The sequence below is a fragment of the Ceratotherium simum genome, chromosome 40, assembly GCF_057802395.1.
Source record: "Ceratotherium simum simum isolate JZ-2026a chromosome 40, ASM5780239v1, whole genome shotgun sequence".
Taxonomy (NCBI): Eukaryota; Metazoa; Chordata; class Mammalia; order Perissodactyla; family Rhinocerotidae; genus Ceratotherium; species Ceratotherium simum.
In genome coordinates, this window is record NC_141939.1 from 6,890,886 (window position 1) to 6,913,219 (window position 22,334).

The 22,334-nt window shown below is 39.2% G+C and overlaps 1 protein-coding gene across 2 annotated transcripts in view; it reads right to left on the reverse strand.

The window, feature by feature from the left end:
* The window catches only part of AFF3 (ALF transcription elongation factor 3), a 526,894-nt gene that overhangs the window by 438,063 nt on the left and 66,497 nt on the right, over window positions 1-22,334 (reverse strand). Inside the window, exon 2 of one of the 2 annotated variants that reach the window (XM_087426221.1) lies at window positions 625-699. The exons of the other annotated variant lie outside the window; for it this stretch is intronic. Coding sequence (XP_087282347.1) covers window positions 625-699 — 75 coding nt within the window. The remainder of the gene's footprint in view (window positions 1-624; window positions 700-22,334) is intronic. 2 annotated transcript variants of the gene reach the window in all.

Sequence of the window (22,334 nt, forward strand, 5' to 3'; positions counted from 1 at the left end):
CCTTCATATAAAGGAAGGCTGCAGTCACAGCCTTACCAACTGAGAGACTCACAGCTCCAACTCACAATCACTGAGAACCCTCTGGGGTGGCCGTGGTGACACTGACTGGCATAGGAAGGTAGGAGATGGAAATGACACTCTTATTCACAGAATCAGGCTTCAAGTTCAAAGGAAAGGGTAAGATTGTTCTGCCTGCTTGTGGACATTTGCAACGTGAAACCCCAGCTTTTGTGAACATTCCACGGATTTCAAATGGAGACTTCTCTGAGGACACACATGCTGTGGATGGGCACGAAGTGGGCTTTAACTAAGAGGAGAATTCTAGTTTTGCTAGGAATTTGCAACTTTTGGACCAAAACCAGCATTTGTAGTCAGACAAATAAGCTTGCGTTGCATGCACCGCACGTCTTCCCCTCTGCAGCACGTACAGCCATCTGTGAAGCACCCGCTGTGGGGAACTCCATGCACAGACACTTCCACAAACATGCTTGCTGTCCTCAGCCAGGTCAAGCCAACCAAACACACAAGACGGGTGTGATGCACAAAATGGTCTTATGTCACACGGAGCAGGCATTTAGAATGATTTCTGGGCTTCTGAGAAGGCCCCCATGCCCAAAATAATACCTCCTGCATCTGCTGGCTGATGACTGAAATTCCACAACTAGAGAGTCATTCCTCTGGGTTAAGATGTCTTCACCCCTGTAAGAAATGTAGACACCACAAGAAGGGAAAACACTTTAAACGTGATCAGCCTTCAGTACCTTACTGTGCATGAGTTTGCCAGCTTTCTTCCCAAAGGCCAGGGGGAAAGGGCACAAGGACACCTGGGTCCAAAGGGGGTCCAAACAGGAGGCATGAAGAAAAAGGGAAGGCAATGTAGAGTATAGCAATGAAAACAAATTTATAAACCCTACCTATTTTGCAATGTGGCTTCGATGTTTAAGACAAAGGCGTTAGGATACAAGCCAAAATCAATTAGGCAGATATCAGATTCACTGCATTTCCAGGGTCAGGGAGCAAGGATCGCTTCCGAATACGGAGAAGTTGGAGGTGAGGGTGATGCTGCTCCCCTTTAACTAAACCTGCCTTATTCCCCAACCCCTTTAAGCTTGAAGATAACCCAAAACACTCCAAGATGCAGACCATTGCTAGCTAAAGTTCTCCAATGAGGTTCTGCCCACACACTCTGCCTATGGCTTCTAGTACTAAGAAGGACTGAACACCCTCAAGACCACTTACACATAATCTACTAATAGAAATGCACTGGCCATCTTTTATGGGACCACCATGATGCTTGTGCCATGCAGTAACCTCCACCCCATCAGATTAAACCAGAATGACCAAAAATGACAATCAACCCCCCTTCTCCAGAGGAGAGCAAAAGAAACACAAAAAGAGAGGCAATACTTCTTTGATGCCTTTGCTTTGGTTTCTCTTCTCTTTCCTCGGTAGGCAGCTCTGTAGCCTCCACTGAGCATTCAGTCCTTCTTCACGGTAACCCACTCACTCCTTATCCTTAACTAGAACCACAACCCCCATGTGTCATGTCAGGCCTAGGAAGCTAAAATGTCACCTGCTTAAAGCAAATGTCATGGTAAGAGAAAGTCTGGACTTGCTATCCCCCCTCTCTCCCTAAGCACCTGAACTTTTATCTCTTCTACCAACACTAAATGTTTTGACTCATAAAGACAGTTCTTCTCGACAGTGAGTCCACCATTCCACTAATTACAGGCAAAATCTGTGTAGGTGCTCACAATCCTGGAGAGCACCTTTCTCTTGATCTCTCACCATTAAACCTCAGCCCTCTTCCCTCCTCTGCCATTCAAGCAATGTGTGGACCATGTCATCTGCTTTTCAAGCAAAGGAACCTTCCACCCGACATGCTGCAAGTCAGGTCAGCTTCCCTGGGGATGGTTGACTAAAGTTGCAGAGAATTCCGATTCCTGGCATACCAATATATACGTTAAACTTAGTAAGAGCCTTGTGTTACGAGCTATGTTTCTTCGTTAACAGCAGATGGTAAAATCTCTATCATCTGTAAAGTTGTTCCTTATTTCTGCAAAAATTACAAGAATCACACTCCTCAAATGTATGTCATCAAATGTATTTATTTATTTTGCATGAAAGTGGAGGCAGCCAACTGCTACAATATTATTTATTATTTATTGCAGATGCATAACATTCCCAGAAAATGAAGCTTTTTAATCAGCTCCGTTTAAAAGACTTATTTATTTCTAGAATTAAAAAAAAAAAGCCAATGAAAAAAGTAGTAAAAACATTTCTGATAATTTCCCCCTTATTTGTTTTTGGTCCATAAATTGAGGTATCTTGTAGGGCTCAGGCCAAAAACAATTATGCTGGTTAAGTAGGAATAGATGTCAAAACATGAAATTATCATCATTTCCAAAATTAATGTATTCGTGATCATATGGTAACAGCATGAAACTAAATAATAGTAACACCTTTGAGCCTGATGGCTTCTCCCTTCTACTGAGCTCAAAACACTTCACATATATGTCCCTTAATTATCCTTACAATGCCCCTTAGAGAAAGACAGGGATGCTAGATATTATTACTAAATTAACTTTTTTCAAGATCAAGGAACTTAGAACCAGAGTTTGATCTTCAAACGATGTCATAAAGAAGACATCACATAGAAGGAACAGCAATGTCCAAAGTACTTTCTTCATGTCTATCCAGGGGAGAGAAGCTGCCCATGAGCCAGGAGGTGACCACACTTCCCAAACCCTAACATCTACCAGCCCAGTGTGAATAAGTAATGAACATAAGCCCCACTGAAGCAAAACAGGATGAGTGAAACAAAGGGAAGCTCTTTCTCATTCAGAGAGAACTAAAAGCAGAATTCTGCAATAAAGGCTGAGCTGCTATAATTTTTTATATTCCCAAAAGAACAAAAGAGAAAAATCAGTCTCTTTCCACAGCAAACACACAAAAAGGATATCTAGGTAACATAGAATAGTAGAGTAAATGAGTGAATAAAGAAATGACAGATTCTAAAGTAAGCCAGCTAGAGCTGATGTTATCACCTTTTTCATCAAATCCTACCCATTCATCAGCCTGCTCCCATCTCCCCAAGCTGTGCTACTGGAGGGAAAGGTGCCAAAGCTAGTGCCGCCGCCCCTCCCATTGGGCCCCTGGTTTGACCCAGCAGACCCAGCTGGCTGGGAGACTGCTCTCCTCCCTCCTGCACTGATCCATATGCAGCCCATTCAAATCTGAACACTTGCTCCAACAAACTGCACCTCCCAAGGAGGAGGCTTTCAGCCAAGGGTATATATAGCTACTGCAGCCCTTGACTAGAATCATCAGTGTTTTATTCTTAAAAAAACATTATCCTAGGGGCTGGCCTGGTGGCATAGTGGTTAAGTTCACGCGCTCTGCTTTGGCGGCCCGGGGTTCACAGGTTCAGATCCCAGGCGCGGACCTATGCACTACTTATCAAGCCATGCTGTGGCAGGCGTCCCACATATAAAGTAGAGGAAGATGGGCACAAATGTTAGCCCAGGGCCAGTCTTCCTCAGCAAAAAGAGGAAGATTGGCAACAAATGTTAGCTCAGGGCTAATCTTCCTCACAAAACAACAACAACAACAAAAACCAAACATTATCCTACCTACTGGTCTGTCTCCAGGGTTGGGGTCTAGAAATAAATGAATTCAAGAAGAAGAGAACAAACCTCTCACCTATCTTTTGAGGAAAGTCATCATATTCTCCATGTTTAAAAAATATGATCCTCTTCAACGAGCAGAAATACACTTTACGTTAGTCCAAAAGCATTTCCTGAAGACCTCCCAAACGCCACTGTGTTAAACGCACGGGCAACAATTAGGGCCGTGACGGGCCTAAACTGTCTTACTTCTTTAACCAGCTGGCATTCCACATTTAAAGTCTCATTTCTTTGGTTTGCTCCACTGTGAACCTGTCATTGCTACCTCACTCTAAATAGGTTTATCTGATCCCCTCCTGAAGCAGGCTTGGTTTGGAGTGACAAAACGAAGGGTAGGTGCAGGGAAGAAAAAAGGGGCTCCCAGACACACTCTCCCTTTCTTTACAGTTTGCATCAGAGCTGGCCTTGAACAGCTTGATCACAGAGGAGACAATCTTTTCGGTCATGGGACATTTACAGTCCTGGGACAACATACTAACCTGCCCCTGGGGTGTGGACTGGCAGCCACAGGGGCAAACAGGGAGAAGAAAAGGCACTACGTGGAGAGGAGAAGAAAGTTTTGCAGAAACTCTGCTGCTCTCTGGAGCTGCAACATCAGCAACTGTGTGTAATTAAAGAAACTTAATCAAACACTCTAAAATGATAACAATTGCTTTAAATTTAATGAGTCAAACTAATTAACATATCTTGTTATTTATAAAGCAAATAATAAAAGATCAATAATCCTTTCTTAATTCAGAGAAAAGCAAAGCTGTTGAAGTGTACTGGCGAATTCCCTCCTTAGTCTACAGACAGAGCTGGGGGACTGAAAGGCAGAAAGGTGCCAGCGAGTGGCCAAGGAATGAAGAGGTCATAGAAGCAATTCAGGGAGAGAGAAGATGGGGCTGGAGTCCGAGCTCAGTAAAGAGGCAAGAATCATCCCCACTGGAGTCCTTCAAGGCCCTGAGTCGTAGCTGTGGTGGTGAGGGTGGTGGTGGTGATGGGGGCGGGGTGGTGATGGGTGGTGTTAGGGTGGGTGGTAAGTGTGGTAGTGAGGTTGGTAGTGGTTAAAGATCTGCTGAGGAGTGAGAACTGGTCAACGGTGCATATAACAACCCCTTAAAGACTGAACATTTCTATTCCCCTGCTCACTTACACTAGGCCTTCTTTCTGAGTCAAGTCAGTCCAGTTCCCATGCCTGTTCACTCTACTTTCCCCCAATAGCATTATGCCGTTTGCTCACCATCAGCTTTACAGGTGTGACCCCCAGGATGATTTTTACCATGGACACCTCAAAAAACAGTCAGTCCAACCTTGCATTTGTTTGTTCCTGACCACAAAGGTTATCTCAATCTTAATTCAACCTTGAAACTCTCTTTGAGAGCATTTACAGACCTCTGCCTTACAGCTGCCGATCTGTTCTACAAGAATGGGAACAGAATTGAGTGTGGTTTGTGCCATAATCACTTCTCCTCTACCATAGCTTTTGTACAAATGGAAATATGTGGAAGGGAGTCACAAAGTAACGAACACCCGTGGACAACTTTAGCACACAAATATTCCAAATATTCCAAAGAAAAACAGCCTTTTTGGATGATCTCTGCCATCTTCCCAGACCCATCAGGCCCATATTAAATTTTGCTAATGAAAACAACTACCCTTTCTTGCAGCCACTGTACAAAGCACTTCACGTGCATTATTTCATTAAATAGTCTTCAAAATCCCAAGAGACATTATCCCCATTTACCAGTGAAGAAACAAGAAGCTCTGAGGTTAACTAACTTGTTCAAGTCCCACAGCCAGCGAGCAACAATGCTTGGGTCTGAAGCCAGGCAGTCTGGCACCAGAGACCAAATTCTTACACTCTGCTCTGCTGGCTCCCCAGGGAACTTGCTCACTGACAAGCTTTGACAAATGGTACCCCCAACCTTTATTAGTAAATGCCAGGAAGAAGGATGTTAATTTTCAGATCATGACAATTTTAGTTCATTCTTCTAAGATCTGCTAAGCCTCCTTGGTTGATATACATTAACTTTAAGAATTCTTCTAAAACCTATAAAATATAACTGGGATAAGCAATTCAAATGAGTCAGCACTAGCAATGAACTAATACTCCAGTCTCTGAATTCTGTACAGTGAACGCCTTAAGAATTATGGAATACCACAGTTAAGTGCATTTTATAACAGAACTAGCGTGGACAAGCCGCTGCTGCAATATGGTACTGGACGCTTACCAGTTCTTTACTGATCATTTACTGAGTCCCAACTGCTTTCCTAACTCAGTGAAAATGATGACTCTTCCAAATCTCTCTTGTAAATACACTCTAGTGAGTTTCTAGAGAGATGACAGATAAATGACAGCTTTGCATTTCCAAGGGTTAAATGCTCTTCCTGAGGGATCCTAAGTCTTGGTGCCATGAGAACAAGTGTCAGGTTCTAATGGAATTGTTCCGTGACAAATAAACCACCAGGCTGTATGGCAAGCAGCTTTCAAAGAGGCTTTCCATAGAGTATAAACAGCAGAAGTTAATTTGAGTTTCTTAACAAGACCTTTTTCCTTTACAATATTCAAGTGCCCTGGGATGAAGCAATTACTCTGATTTACCATCTTCTTCTTGGTAGAATATAAAGACGTAGCAGAGCCTCACAAAAGCCGTAACTTAACCAAATGAGACCCACCTGCAAAGTCCCTACTACGCTGTTTCAAAGAGCTCACTTCCAGCCAGCAGCACAGAGCTGGCATCAGTCTTAGGTGTCCATGATGAGAGGGATGCTTACTCCCAGGGCTTTTCATGTTAGAGCCAATAAATTACTTTGCCTCCACCAAATGCTCAGTTAAATTTCCTTTTCACTTTACAGCATCAGTTTCTAAACTTCAGCTCCCAGGAATTTTAAAGCCATATGCAAGAAGGGTCATATTTCATAGCATGCTTACGTTTTAACTGTGATGTCCTTCCATATAACCCCCATGTGGCCACCAGGGTCATGGCATGGTGCCTTAAGTCGGGGCAGAAGGGTGGCTGAGCCCTCTCATATAACTTCCTGACATCAGTTGGGTCAGGCTCCTGAACACAGAAAGCCCTGAGACCCCAAACGTTAGCCATTAAAGAATGGCTCACGCTCTTCCTGAATCCAACTCCTCAACTTCTTTTCCTCCCAGAACCACTAATGAGATATGCACTGTCTGTTTGAAATGGGATTTCTGAAAAGAAGTAAGAGTCAGCTAGGGCTATAGCTATTTATTGAACTGAATTAATTTACCTGTGAGGGACAGAACTAGCCCGAGGCTAATAATGAAAACAAATAGAGCTAACTTTACAGAAAGGTAGAATTAAAGGGATATACATGTCCTCAAACACTTTCTGATGTCTAAGCTATCTGACAGACCAATCATTACGGTCTTCCATGTAGACAACACAGATGGAAACTACTATAACAGACACTAACTTATCTGAGAGGGAAGAGACCTATTTTGAAGATGAGAATGACCTGTGTTGGTACAGGGCAGTTTATCAGCTTAGCTAGAAGTCTCGGTGGGTAAAGGAGACAGTGAAGAGGGAAATAAGAAAATAAAAATCTTCAGCATCTGAAAGAGAACACAGAACCCTCCTGAAAGGATGGAGTCTCTAGGGTCACCAGGAAAGCAGGATTGGGGTATGAGACCCCGGGCTTAGTTCCTCGGTCACAGAGAAACAGAAGCCAACGGGCAGATGCTCCCTCAACTTCCTGTCCTCCAACCTTTCCCCACCTCACCTGCCACCTCAGGCCTTTACACCCCATCCCTCCTTACTCCTCTCTGAGGGCGAGTCCTTCCTTTCCCCAAGTCTAACTCTCCCACTTGGGGTCTGAAGCCTATTCCCCCCACCGCCCACCTTCCCATAGATGCCACTTTCTCCTATTTGGTCACTGTCTTGGTCTCGACTGGCTTTTTCTCATCAGCAAATAAACCCATTCAAGGCCCTCCTATCTTTAAAAAAAACATAGAAAATGATAAGCCCTCTCTGACCCTCTGTCCTCTTCTTACTGTTGTTCTTTATTAGCCACAGTTTTCTGCAGAGCCATCTACACTTGCTGTTTCTCTCCAATTCCTGGTTTTCCTAATAAATCCATGTGATCTGGTTCTGCTGTTCACAGCAGGATCACCACTTCCTCACTAGGCGATCGATGGATACTTTTCACTCCCCAATCTCCCACGTGGCTAACATGGCCTTTTGAGAAGCTGTCTTCCCTAGGCTCTATGGTACTGTATGCTCGTGGTTTACCTCCTGCCCCTTGGGCTACTCTTCAGTTTGCTGTGCATGTTTCTCCTCATAGGCCACTTCTTTAGAAGCTATTGTCACTCAGGGTTCTGTGCAAGTCTTCGTGTCTAGGCCTGGCCTCTTCTCCCATGACAGTCTTCCTGGGTGATGTCATTCATTCCTTGCCTTCAGGTGCCATCTTTATGTTGATGACGGGCAAGGCTCCAAGACTCACCCAAATCTCTCTTCTCAGCTCCAGACCCAATTATCCAACTCTCCACTTGGTCTTCTCATGTCAGGTTTCCCAGAGACATGCAGCCCAGCAAGTCTACACTTAGCCCCTCACTACCTCCTGACCCCAACCTCTGCCTCCACTTCTGTTGCCTATGTTGGTGGATGGCACCACTACCACCTAGTTGCTCAGGTCAGAAATACGGGCATCGGGCCGGCCCCATGGCTTAGCGGTTAAGTGCGCACGCTCCGCTGCTGGCGGCCCGGGTTCAGATCCCAGGCGCATACCCACTCACTGCTTCTCCGGCCATGCTGAGGCCGCGTCCCACATACAGCAACTAGAAGGACGTGCAGCTATGACATACAACTATCTACTGGGGCTTTGGGGGGGAAAAATAAATAAATAAATAAATAAAATTATAAAAAAAAAAAAAAAGAAAGAAATACGGGCATCGTCTTGACTCTACCATTTCCCAAACCACTGCCCCTCATATCCAATCAATCCCCCAGTCCTGTCAATATCACTCAAACTTGTCCAATTCTCTCCTTCTCCACCGCCACCTTCTCAGTCCAGGCCACCACTGGCTCCCTCCCAGTCCCTTGCAGTGCCTCCTAAAGGTTCTCCTGGCTGTTCTTCCTGCCCTAGTCAAATTGTGCCTCCACAGTCAAGTGGTATTTCTAAAATAGTAGTTCAATCACATCACTGCTCTGGCTCCACACTGCCCTTGGGCAGAATCCAATCCAAATCCAGCGTCCATGGCCCTACAGGACCTGCCCTCTGCTTATCTCTCCAGTGTCAGCCCTCAATCCACCCAATCTCTATGCCATGGTCTCTCTCTGAGCCCAGGCATATGCTCTCCAACCTGCTCACCTCCTCCTGATCCTGAAGGTGTCAGCTTAGTTAGTGATGCCTCCCTCTCAGAAACATTCCCCGACACCCTCAACAGACCCAAGTCCTCCACCGGGGTGCCCTCCATATGTACTACAGAGAAACCTACATTCTCCTCCATAATCACATTTCTTACATTAATTGTCTGAATCCTCCATTAAACAATTAGTTCCAGAAGAAGAGGGCCTATGTCTACTTTCTGCAAAACTACACTCCCAGCACCCAGAATATTGCCTAGCACAGAAGAAAATACTTTAAAAATACAACCTAAATAATTGTTTAACTTTTTTTTCCTTCCTTTTCAAAAGCTAGTCTATACACATACCACAATTTGAACAAGTAGAATGAAAATCTATTCAGATCCTGGATCCTAAAATGTTCTTTATGGTTATGGAATATAATGAAAAATGAGAATCATAATAATAGTAATATTGAACAATGTCTGGTGCTGGAAAGTTTGTAAAGAAAGTTTTATTTGTTATCTTATGTATCCCTCTGAATAATCCTGTTATATAGCCCTTATTTATGCAAAACACAAAATTTTAACAAATGAACATGTAAATATAAAAACAAAAAATCTGTGTGCTATAAACATTCTTATGCTTGTTTTACAGACAAAGGTTTTTCATCAATGAAAAAGTGGGGCTTAGAAAATTTAAATGATTTGCCTAAACAATAACTGTTAGAATTCTAAGGTCCATGGAAGTTATGGATATTAAAAACAATTTAAGTTTTTAAAATAATATATATTTTATGAAAAAATATTCAACTGACATTTACTATATGCAAAGTGCCAGTGAGACACGAAAAAATACCCATGCCCCCACCTCAACACAGAGACTCTTGAGGACGTTTCTCCAACTTCCTATGGTGAAAACTCTATAGTCAATTAAGCTTGACTTAGAGAAAGATGTTCAGGATTATGAATTATTTGAACTCTACAGTTCTATAATTCATTCTGTGCTAGTGACACTAAAGATGATTAATTCTAAATATCCATATAACACAGTGTCAGAAAACCAAGGGGTCTTTCTATGGCTGATGTATCACTTGCAAGTTCCCAACTTCAATGAGACATCTAGTCTATCATAAAAATATTTTATTTTATCCCTAGAATATTAGGAACATTATATTTATATACTATGGGGCTGCCTACACATGATGATAATTATCACAATTCTTTAAGAAACATTGCAAAGAGGACACTCACTCAGTCTACTCTGACAACATGTTTGCTTTATGTTATCTTAAAATGTCTTCACCCCCTCCTCCCATCCTCCTTTCCTCTCTTCCTCCACTCCTTACTCTTTCTATCTCTTTTTATGTTTCCCATATACACCCATACACAACAGAGTAAGTCCAACGTCACCGGCAATATAGGCAGCTCTGTGATATTAAGATTATTAATGGGAGGAAAGCCTAAGAAGAAGGCTATTCATCAAAATGTTGTGCACAGAAAAAAGACTTAGGTAATCTAGAGTAAGCAGGTTTGGGCAGTTAGCGGCACATAACACAGGGAGAGACAGGAGAAGAGACATCCCACTTCTTTCCTCGTCTTTGATCTCTGCCAATTCAAAATCAATTAGCCTTCTGCTGAGTTAGCTGAGTTAGTGGGCTTTCATCGTGGTTTCCCAGTTTCTGAGCCATTAGGGTTCTCCCTCCACTGGACTTCAGAGTCCACACCTCTCAGAATTAGCTGAAAACAATGCCTGGCTCACAGTAGACATTCAATTACCATTTGTTGAATGAATAGATGAATGGATGGATGGTTGAATTACCAACGTTCTTTTTCACTCAACCTGTCCTTTCACTGAAGAGCAGTAAGGATAAGCAATACTGTGAGTAGATTTGTCTGGTCTTCTCAGGACAGCAAAGCACATTCTAAGATACATAAAGGCCTTTCAGGTACATTCTGAAAGCAGCAGCCTCAAGTTGTTGATAAAGCTAGGTTTTAACAAATAATTTTTTTAATGATTTGCACAGAGACACAGAAGAGTCATGTTGTCCTTTTGCAATTAAAAGTCTACACGCATTAATAGAAGAGACTATAATAACTCAGTGGGAGACATACTAGAAAATTACTGAACTTGAAGCTTTCTTGAATAAGAAGCAGATGATTCTGAGTCAGCATGGAATTATAAAAAAGGGAAGACATAGCAAATCCTTCCATTGAACAAGAAGAATATTTCCTATCACTGGGCCCATAACTTCTAAAGACCCTTCTCTACCTTCAAAGATATTAACAATGGGCCAGGAATGAGCAGACCCAGGTAAATTCTAGCCATAGACAAGGAGCCACTCTGTGCCTTGGGCGCTCATCACAAGCAGGGTTATAAAATCAATCCATACGTTGATCAGTGGTTATAAGAAGCAAACGAGATCATGAACACAGAAGTCTATGAAAATGTTAACAGTGCTCTGCCAAGGTGCAATAATATTAATATCTGGAGGAAGGTGACTAAAATATCTACAATGCAGAAAGAAATACCATTCCTTACCCATCTCAGAGAGGTGGCCTAAACAAGCTGTCATTAAATACTGACTTTGACCCAGGGATTTCATATTTAGGAATATGCCATTCATATTTAGGATTTCACTGCATTATTATTTAAATTGCAAAACAAAAACAAATTTAAAACCAATTAAACATCATTCTTAGGAGATTGGTTAACAAATTACGGTACTTCATAAAATGGAAGACTATGTAGCCATTGGATGGAGTGGCTCTAAATGTATAGATATAGAAAAATACCCAAGACATATATATTAAGTGAAAAAAAATAAGCTGTAGAAGAGCATGGATGATATAATTCCTTTTTCATAAAATAACACGTGTGTGTTTACAGATACATGAAAATTTTAAATAGTTATCTCTGAGGCGAATGATAAAGTGGCAGGGGGTGGGAAGAAATTAATTTTCTTCTGTCTTACTTGGATGTTTTATAAGCACATATTACCTTTTTAATACAAAGCATTATATTTTTAAAATATTGACAGCACATGTTTTAATTTGTTCTTACCCTTTTAAACTATCCATAAACATGCAAAATGTAAAATTAAGGCAACGATTAGTAAATATGGCCCAGGATTGTGTGCTACACTCTACCAGGATCCTGGCTCTCCCTACCAGGCCAGGCCTATTTTCTCCACTCCCCTTCTCTCCTATGCCCCTCACACCCCCTCCCCAAGGATGAACTAAACCAATCTCTCCACAAACCTAACCTATAGACTTCAATCCAACCAAACTCCACATTGATCAAGGACTTTCTGAATCTCTCAGTAATTCTCCTGTATATAGACACGCCAAAAAAAAAAAAATCACCATATTCATTCGGATAGCATCTAATTGCATCAACTCCAGTATAATCTGGGTCTCAACAAATAATCTACAGGATTCCAAAAGACAACTCAGAAGACACCAGGTCATCTGATACCAGGTCTGGGAACCTCTCTTTGTGAACGCAACTTGTCTATTTCTTCCAAGAGATAAAGAACCTCAAGGCTATGAACCTGGGTACAGAAACGTCTGGAACTTCAATTTACAGTGGGATAACAATTTACATCAGAATGGGTTTACTGATCTGCCAGGGCCCTCCGGGAACTCTGAATTCTACTCTCCTGGCTACAGATTTCCTGACTGCCCACTCCCCTCAGCCCCCGTTTGTCCCTCTTTCCCTCTAAATCTCTCCTACCTGTACAATTTCACCAGGACCCTTCAGTTTTTGTGTGAAACTGTCTCCTTATCTCTCATCTAGTCAAAATTTGCTGTTTGAGAAATACTATTTATTATATTTATTATTTCTTTTTGAGTTAATAACAAAATTAAAATTTTAGATAAAAATGAATTGTTCTTCAGATTATAATGTGTATTGTATTTCCTTTGTTTCAAATATTTATATTTTAAGTAGTTTTCTCTGACTAGTATTTACAAGTCTTACAGAGCAAGGAAATTATCATTAACAAATACAATACCATCTCTTAATATTAATATTAGGAATATTACACTTTCTTAAGTCTTAAAGGCTGTGACTAATAGCATCTCCTTATACTATGAAAATATTGGTAATTCTGCAAATTCAATGTGCCATTTCCTATCTATGTCAATTATTTTATCAGGCACATTAAATTCACAAAAGAAATAATAAATATATGAAAACTGCACATCCTCACTAATAATTAAAGAAATGCAAACCAAATCAACCATTTTTACCTACCCAATTGGAAAAGATTTTTTAAAACGAATTGGAAAAAATATTCAACCCTGGGAAGTGCTGGGTGACAATGGTGTCGGCCACACAGCTGAAGGGAGTGTAGATCAGAACAAATTTCCTAGAGATAATTTTGCATTTTGCAATACATATTCAGAACTGTTAAAAAGTATCTTTTACCTTGATAATCTCCTCCTAGGAATCTATCCAAAGGAAATTGTCAGAAATGCAGAGATTTATGTAGATGAATTTTCATTAGAGAATTGTATATAAGTGGGGAATTACAACCTAATATGTAATAATAAAAAAAATTAAATCATTATCGATGTTGTAGCCATTAAAACTCACGTATTTCAATTATATTTAATGACAAAGGAAATGCCCATAATGTAACATTAAATGTAAAAAGCAGGATAAAAATTATATAAGCAATATGATCAAAATTTTGTTAAAATTATACAAAGGCATATTTGTGTGTGTGTTTATCCATACATAGAAAAAAATCTAAAAGAATACCAAGATTTTAACACTAGTTATTCCTGAGAAATAGAAGAAATAAAGTTTTCTTTTTCCTTTGTTTTTACTTGGTATGTTTGATTCTTCATATTAAACATTTAATATTCTTCATACACATTAGGATGGTTCCTCTCAAAAAAACAGAAAATAAGAAGTGTTGGAGAGGACGTGGAGAAAGTGGAACTCTGTGCACACTGTTGGTGAGAATGTAAAATGGGTGCACCTGCCATGAAAAACACTATGGAGTTTCCTCAAAAAATTAAAAATAGAATTACCATATGATCCAACAATCCTACTTGTGGTTATATACCCAAAAGAACTGAAGGCAAGTTCTCAGAGAGAGATTTGTAAATTCACGATCACAGCAGCATTATTCACAACACCCAAAAGGTGGAAGCAACCTAAACGACTACTGAATGGATAAACAAAGTGTGGGACATAAATACAATGGAATATTGTTCAGTTTTAAAAGGAGGGAAATTCTAACACATGCTACAATGTTATGGGCTGAATTATGTCGTCCCCCCAAAACTCGTATATTGAATCCCAGTACCTCAGAATGTGACTGTATTTGGAGACAGAGCCTTTAAAGAGGTGACTAAGTTAAAATGAAGTATTAGGTTGGGTCCCAATCTAATCTGACTGGTGACCTTACAAGAAGAGGAAACTTGGACACACGAAGGAGACTTCAGGGATGCCTGTGCAAGAGAAAAGAGCACGTAAAGAGGCAGTAAGAGGGTAACCATCTGCAAGCTGAGGAGAGAGGCCTCAGAAGAAACCAAACCTGTAGACACCTCGAACTTGGAATTCCAGCCTCCAAGACAGTGAGAAAATAAATGTCTGTTGTTTAAGCCACCCAGTCTGTGGTAGTTTGCTATGTAATCCTAGCAAACTAATACATACAACATGGATGGACCCTGAAGACATTATGCTACATGAACTAAGCCAGTCACAAAAAGACAAATTCTTTGATTCCACTTATATGAGGTACCTAGAGTAGTAAAATTCACAGAGATAGAAAGCCAGAAAAGAGACAATGATTGTTTCTTTCCAATTTAAATCAAATTATTATGACAGCGGTTTCAAGCAATTGAAAAGAGGAATTATTCTCTGGAAATAATGACTTACTTATATAACCTAAAAGATATAAGTAAAAAAAAACCCTTTGGTTGTCTTTCTGCTGAAATAAATGATTTAAAAGTGAAAAAAAAAAAAAAAAAAAGAAAGCCAAAGGGTGGTTGCCACAGGCTGGGGGAGGGGGAAATAGGGAGTTGTTTAATGGATATAGTTTCAGTTTTGCAAGATGAAGATAGTTTTGAAGATTGCACAACAATGTAAACATACTTAACACTACTGAATTGCACACTTGAAAATGGTTAAGATGGTAAATTTTACATTGCGTGTATTTTTACTATAATTTAAAATACATTAAAGAAAAAATAAAATACATTAAAGAAATAAAGTAGCAGATTTCAGTTAAAAAACATTATTTCATAATTATAAATGTTATGCATATTTTATTAATATTTAAGATTAAAAAATGTTATGTATTTAATTTTCCTCACCAGTTATCAACAGTAAAATAACAGTACTCTAGAAGTTCACCCCAATTTTGCCCCCACACCATCTTTTCCATCTCAGCAAATGCAACTCCTTTCTTCCAAATGGCCAAGAAACTTTGGAATCATCCTCACATAATAAAGGGGAGGAAGCTAGAATTATCTATGTGATCCATATGATAATGGATTAGAGTTGGAGACATCAGCATGAACTCATATTTAGCTTAATATAGACACAGATGGACACATACAGAACTATTCATAGATATGTACGTATACACAGGTTAGTATATACACATCTGTCCTTGCTTTGTCAGCTGAGTGGGCCTAGAAGGATCAACAACTCAGCAGCAACAAGCACAGCTATAGTTCAGATCTTGGTTTCTTATACCATTCTCCAATAAAAGGAACCAGGGCTGATTCTAGGACTGGGGCAGAAAATATATGATAGGTCTGAAGCAACCTGTAATGCCAGAAAGCAAGAAAGTACTCAAAACAATAACAACAACAACACAATGAGGGGTATACGTCAAAGGGATGCAGGAGCCAACTGAAAGAGATTCCAAAGGCCAAAGCTGGAGCAATTTGAGTAACAAAATAAAGTAGTATTGGCTAATAACCCGAAGTATAAAGCAAATATCCGTAAGTCCATACTGATATAAATAAATGACTGGATAAATAAATGAGAGAGAATAAATAAATCTCCCATGCAGAACAACTCCAAATAATTTACACAGATCCTCCACCTTTAGAGAGGTGAAGTGTAACTCCACACTCCTTAAGAGCTACAGCTAGGGCCAGCCCCAGTGGCCTACTGGTTAAGTTCAGCACACTCCTCTTTGGTGGCCCTGGTTCGGCTTCTGGGAGCAGACCTACACCACTCATCTGTCAGTGGCCATGCTGTGGCAGCGGCCCACATTTAAAAAAAAAAGAGGAGGATTGGTAGTGGATGTTAGCTCAGGGCAAATCTTCCTCAGCCAAAAAAAAAAAAGAACTACAGCTATACACAAGACAAATCTCACAAACACAATATTGAGTGACAGTAGCAATGCGGAGAAGAATATCCACTATATAATTCTATTTGTATGATGTGAAAAAACAAGTAAACATAAACTATATAGCGTTGGAATTCAGGATAATGATTACCTTGGAGAGAAAGGAAAGATAACGATTGGAAGGATGCCCAAGAGAGATTTCTGAGACTCTGGCAATATTCTATTAAACTTGATCAATGATCTATGTTCTGTTGATGATCAACTCAATGAATTAAACTTGACCCCTACCTCACACTATGCATGAAACCAATTTCAGTTCAGGAAAAAAAAACCACGAAATTGATTTTGATGTAATATAGGGATCAGGTTTAACTTTTTTCCATATGGCGATCCAAATGACCCAGCACTATTAGTTGAAAAGAGTTTTCCCATAAATCAAATCTTCATATGTGTGGGGTTCTATTCCTGGACTCTCTTTTCAATTCCATTTGTCTATTTGCCTGTTCCTGTGCCAACACTACATGTCTTAATTTACTATAGCTTTATAATAAAGTCCTGATATCCAGTAGAGTAAGTCCTACAACCTCATTCTTTTTCATGATTGTCTTGGTATTCTTGACCCTTTGTATTTTTCATACATATTTTAGAATCAGCTTGCCAATTTCCACATAAGTCCAACACAACTGTTGGGAGCTAGTTTGGGAACAAGTACATATATCCTTGCATATGTTATATCTGTATTTCCTCCCTTGCCAAATATGGAAGCTTAACGACGGAGTTTCCCTTCACCTGGGTCCCTGAATGAAGTCAATGTCACAAAGAGCCCCTACTCCCATTGACACAGTATGAACATGTAGCGAGAAATAAACCTTCCTTATTAAAAAAATATTCTACGTCCCTAAAAACTCCATGGCCTTGGGGTAGGAGGGGCAGTTAGAAGAAAAAATTTAAGATTAACTGTGGATTTATTTTAAATATCTGAGCTACAACAAGCCTACTGCATACATATACACACAAATGTGGGATACGTGAATCATTAATTCTGTATGAAACATCTGAGTTACTTGCATCTCTTTGAAATTAACTCAAACCATTTACCAGATGGTAAATTCTGGAAATAAATTTAAAATATGCAAAAAAAAATACTATCTGACTTTTATATGAAACACAGAGTACCTAATTATAACTTCATGTTTTAATTTTGAGGAGAGGAAACAATATAGAATTTTTATTTCTAATATTACCTTTGAATGATAATCAATTCTGATTTGCAAAAAAGGTCTATGTTTTGTAAGCAAATCAGCATTTCCCATTTGTGATTTTTATTGGACAATAAAAGCCATATGGGCTAAGAATTCATCAGGATTAATAAAAAAAAGATGCAAATTCTTACAATGCAATGTGCCCCTAAACTTAAGAACCTCTGCAACAGCTTTTTGTGCATATCAAATTAAGATTTACTATATAATAAAATTATGTAGTAATAATATACAACCTTTATCTAAAGCCATATGATTCTTCAACACTTATCCTTGCTACTCTGCAGCACATAAATCATGCAAGGGAATTCTCACGATACATATTATATAGGGCAGATTATTTTGATTTAATTCTCGATAAGAAGTGAATCAGCCACATGTTACTTCAGACTGGCAAATCAATATCAAATTCTTGTTCTAAGATTGGTTATCACTCTAGTCATGCAAGTAGCTTGAAAAACTGAAATATTAGCCTTGACAAAGCTCTATTTGTTTTCCAAAGGCTTTCCTGCATGACTCTATACTTAGTTTTACACCAAAGAAAATCGATTTCTTTACTCAACTTGTCAATCAGAAAATGCATATAAAAACAATGATTTTATTGGAACACATAAAAATATACTGAAGAATCATGTGAGATGAAATGGAAATATAAAATGGTATTACATGTAAAATATACACATATAACAATAGAATTAACATACATATGAATAAAGACAAATGCAAAAAAAGAATTAAGTATAGGAATTAAAACTAAACTGGGAAAAATCAGTTGAAGAGACTTACTCCCATCTTCAGTTTTCAAATACACCAATCTCTTTTCAGTTCAGAATTCAAAAAAAAGAGAAATCATTAGAACAATCAGCTTTTCTCAATATGATGAAAGTTCACAGAAACCTAATTTTCCTTTTAGTTGTTTTATCTGCAAACACTAAACTTTCTAGAGGGATGATCATGCTGGCACATTTATACCGGAGTATCAATGAAGTAAACATTTCTCTTTAAAATGAAGATTCTGAGTGACTCTACAGTACACTTTCCATAACAAAGAACCAAGGAATACAGATGTCTGGCTTTTGATCTAGTGCCTATAAAGAGAGTCCCCAAAAGATATACATTGACTACCAAGGTATAAAGCAACATAATACATTGGTCTGATTATCACCCAGTTCCCTCATTCCATCAAGGTCACTCAAGTTCGCCATGCATGAAGTATTAAATGTCACCCACATTAATTGCCTCACGTGAGTTTTCTTTTATTTTAATGGAGGGGTATTGTCAAGCACCAGGTCCTGGCTCTGAAAAGTGAATTCTGATCAAGGAAAGGAGTCAGGTCCTTCCTTGTCCCAAAGTCCATTCCCTTGGGGATCATTGTCTTCCAATCTGAGTATCCTCAAGACCACCAAAATGGCAGAGCACTGCTCCATACTACCATGTCATGAGCAATACACGCCTATGTGCCAACCATGGCTCTCTTCACTATGGCTATGGTCAACTTCCTCCATTCAAATTCCAGTCTTTAGGCACCTGTGGAATCACAAGCATGCACAAAGTGGAACACGCTTTGAGGATGCTCAGGCCAAGAGCCAACCTTACTTTATACCAACTCTGTCAAAACAAGGATGCTTATGAGGCATATTTCACTCAAGTATCAGCACCCTACATCAAGCTATGCTAACATAATCCTCACTGAATTAGTCAACCTTTCCCCATCCAGGAATACTGTTGGTGCGGAAGGAGCCTCCGAGTATGAACGAATCACATTTACTAAACAGGAGTAACCAGACATAACAATTATGAATAAAAATGTCTGCTGCAGACTATGATGACTATTCAGTCAACTAAGGATGACCATCAAGTTCTTATAAATGAAGCAACCTAATCATTTTTTGACGAGTCTCAGCTGAGAAGCTTATGGGTACATACACCAGCAAGTACGGTGTAGTGCAAAGAGCACTACTTGGAATTATAAGATCTTGGGTTTTCTTTCCAGCTCTGCCCTTTCCTTTACTTAAGCACTTGAAGAGCAAGAACATTCCTTCTATCTATGTATCCTTAGTTCCTAATAGTGCGTGGCATACTATGGGCCCTCAATGAGTATTTGTTCAATGAAAGAACAAGAGAACATACATCCTTTGTGTGACCTTAGGCACCTAATGTCTGTGGGTATAAGTTTCTAAATCTTTAAAAACAAGGACATAATAATGCATGCATGCCTTCTACATTGGAATGTTGTAAGAACCAAGTGAACTAACAGATATAAAAGTTATCTGTTAATCATAAAGGTAAGTTGTACAAAGGTAAGAAAGGTAAGTTGTAAGTAAAGAAGTATTCTTGGAATGGGCAACATTGAGGTGGCAGCAGTGAGGGTACTTCAAGAAACAATTATGAATAAAAATAAAATGGCCTTTAAAACCCAGATTTCTCCTCTGTCTCTTGAACCACTTAATCCACCTCTTGGCTTGCAAAGATGTTCAATCCACTGAGAGAGACCATTAATATGGTTCTAATCAAAATTGAAAGTGTGTGCCAGGCTCTGAAAAAATAAACTGCTGAAGAAAATTTTTCAAGTTCTTTCCCGACAATGGTCTCCCCTCATGAATTCCCCACTAACATGGATGGCACCATCATCCTCAACAATGTTCTAAGTTTGAACTACCTGCAGTTTACCTGTCACATTCAATTCCTTCTATTTAATAACTCTAGGATCGTCCCACATATTGCCCTAGGCTATTATTGTCTTAACAACTTTTTAAAAACCTAACTCCCTATATCCTTACAAATCCACTTCTGGGATAATAGGTATAGTATTTAGGGAAAAAAAATTTTTTATCCTCCTTCATAACATATTCAAAAATAAATTCCAACAGATGAATAATTGTTTTAAAATGAATCCCTAAAACAAGAAGAAAAAAATATAGGTAAATATGTGATCTTGGAAGAGGCTGGTATTCCTAATCTTTAAAGCAACGAAAGAGAATGCAAAAAAAATTTGACATATTTGACCACGTAAAAATTATACACTTCTATACATCACAAAATTACCACAAAGTTAAAAGATTAAAGATAAACTAGGGAAAAGATATAAAACATATAAGAAAAGGGGTAATAGTCTTATTTTATACATATATAAAGAGTTCTTAGAAATAAAGAAAATGGTTTTAAGAAAATCAGATAAAAATGAGTTAGGACATGAACAGTAAGTCACAAAAAATAAAAGTGAGAGAGAGAGAGAGAAATAAAAATAATCAAACAGGGTGGGAGTGGGGGAAACAAAGCAGATCACCAGTAATTTTTTTTTTAAGGGAAAAAAGAAAAAAACAAAACAAAAAATACTATCTTTTCCTACCAAATAGACAAAGAACTAAAAAGTATAATCCTCAATACAGACAACTGTACAGAGCAGCAGGAGGTCTTACATGCTCCTGCGGGTAGCAAAACAGGTCAGATCTTTCTGAAGGGAAATTTGGCAGTTATGTCAAAAACTGTATGAAAGCTCACATCCTCCAATCAGAAATTCCATTTTTAAGAATTTTTACTAAAGGATTATCAGCAATATGCACAATGACTTCTGCACAAGAATGTTCACTATAGCACATGGTCATGTAACAGCCAAGATATTAAGAAAAAAAAAATCTAATGTCCAATAGAAGGATGGTTAAACCTTCAGGTAATTAAGTATTATGAACCTGTTTTCAAGGAAAACGTAATGATATTTAATGATAGATGCTCACAATATCAGTGGAAATGCAAGATTAAAACTATAAAGGGTATGATCTAAATATGGGAGTGAAGAGCAAATAGGAATACACATTTTACATATATAACTCGGTGACAAAGTCAAGGACAGTACTCTCAACTCCAACCTTGAGCGGTTTTGCGTTTTTTGCTTCGTTTTGTAATTGTTTGACTTTGGGTCTTTGTAGACTCTAACGTGGCATGGGTAAAAGAGAGACTTTCAAAGTGAATATTTCAAATTATAAAGCTCTTCGCTTTATTTCTTCTCATCCCTAGAATCCCCATCAAGCCATTAAAGGAAGAGAGAAAAAAAGAAGGAAAAGGCAAAGACAATACAGGAATCATTCTTCTGCAAAGAAGTCCAAGACAGAAGGATAGAAAGATCACTAGCCCCCCGTGTGGTCCTCCAGAGGACACAGGACACAGCAGACGCACCCATGGACACCTCAGTTAAGTGACTGTATCTACATCTGCCTGCTTTCCCACCAAACTAAGGGCATCATATGGTCTTATTCCCATGGATTTCAGCCAAACAGACCACCTGGCCCCTTATCTCATTCTCTCCAGGACTCTCGCCTTCCAGCGTCAGGGAAGTTGACTTGAATTTTCCTCAAATTGAAAAAATTTGAGAGACGTCGATAACCCCCCAAAACAATGTACAAGTGTGTACATATCAAAAAGAGAAGGGCTGCACAGAGCAAAAAGCGTTTTACAGAAAGACACAGAAAAGAGTAAACAATCTCAACCATTTTGTAGACTAATAATACAAAGACAGCTTTGACCTTATTTCTCATATATTTTATGAACATCGGAGAGAGCAAGTGAAAGACATCACGCGGCTTGCAATTGAGGGGAAAGAGGCCGGGCACCAATCCAAAATCTTCCCATGATTTTACCCAGGACACATATATGCACAGAAAAGATCCCGATGTAACAAAGCATTCAAATGATTTAATTTCTATCCATGGGTCATGGGATTATGCAACATGTTTATCTTCTTCCTTATGGTTTTTCTACTTCTGAATTTTTCTGAAAT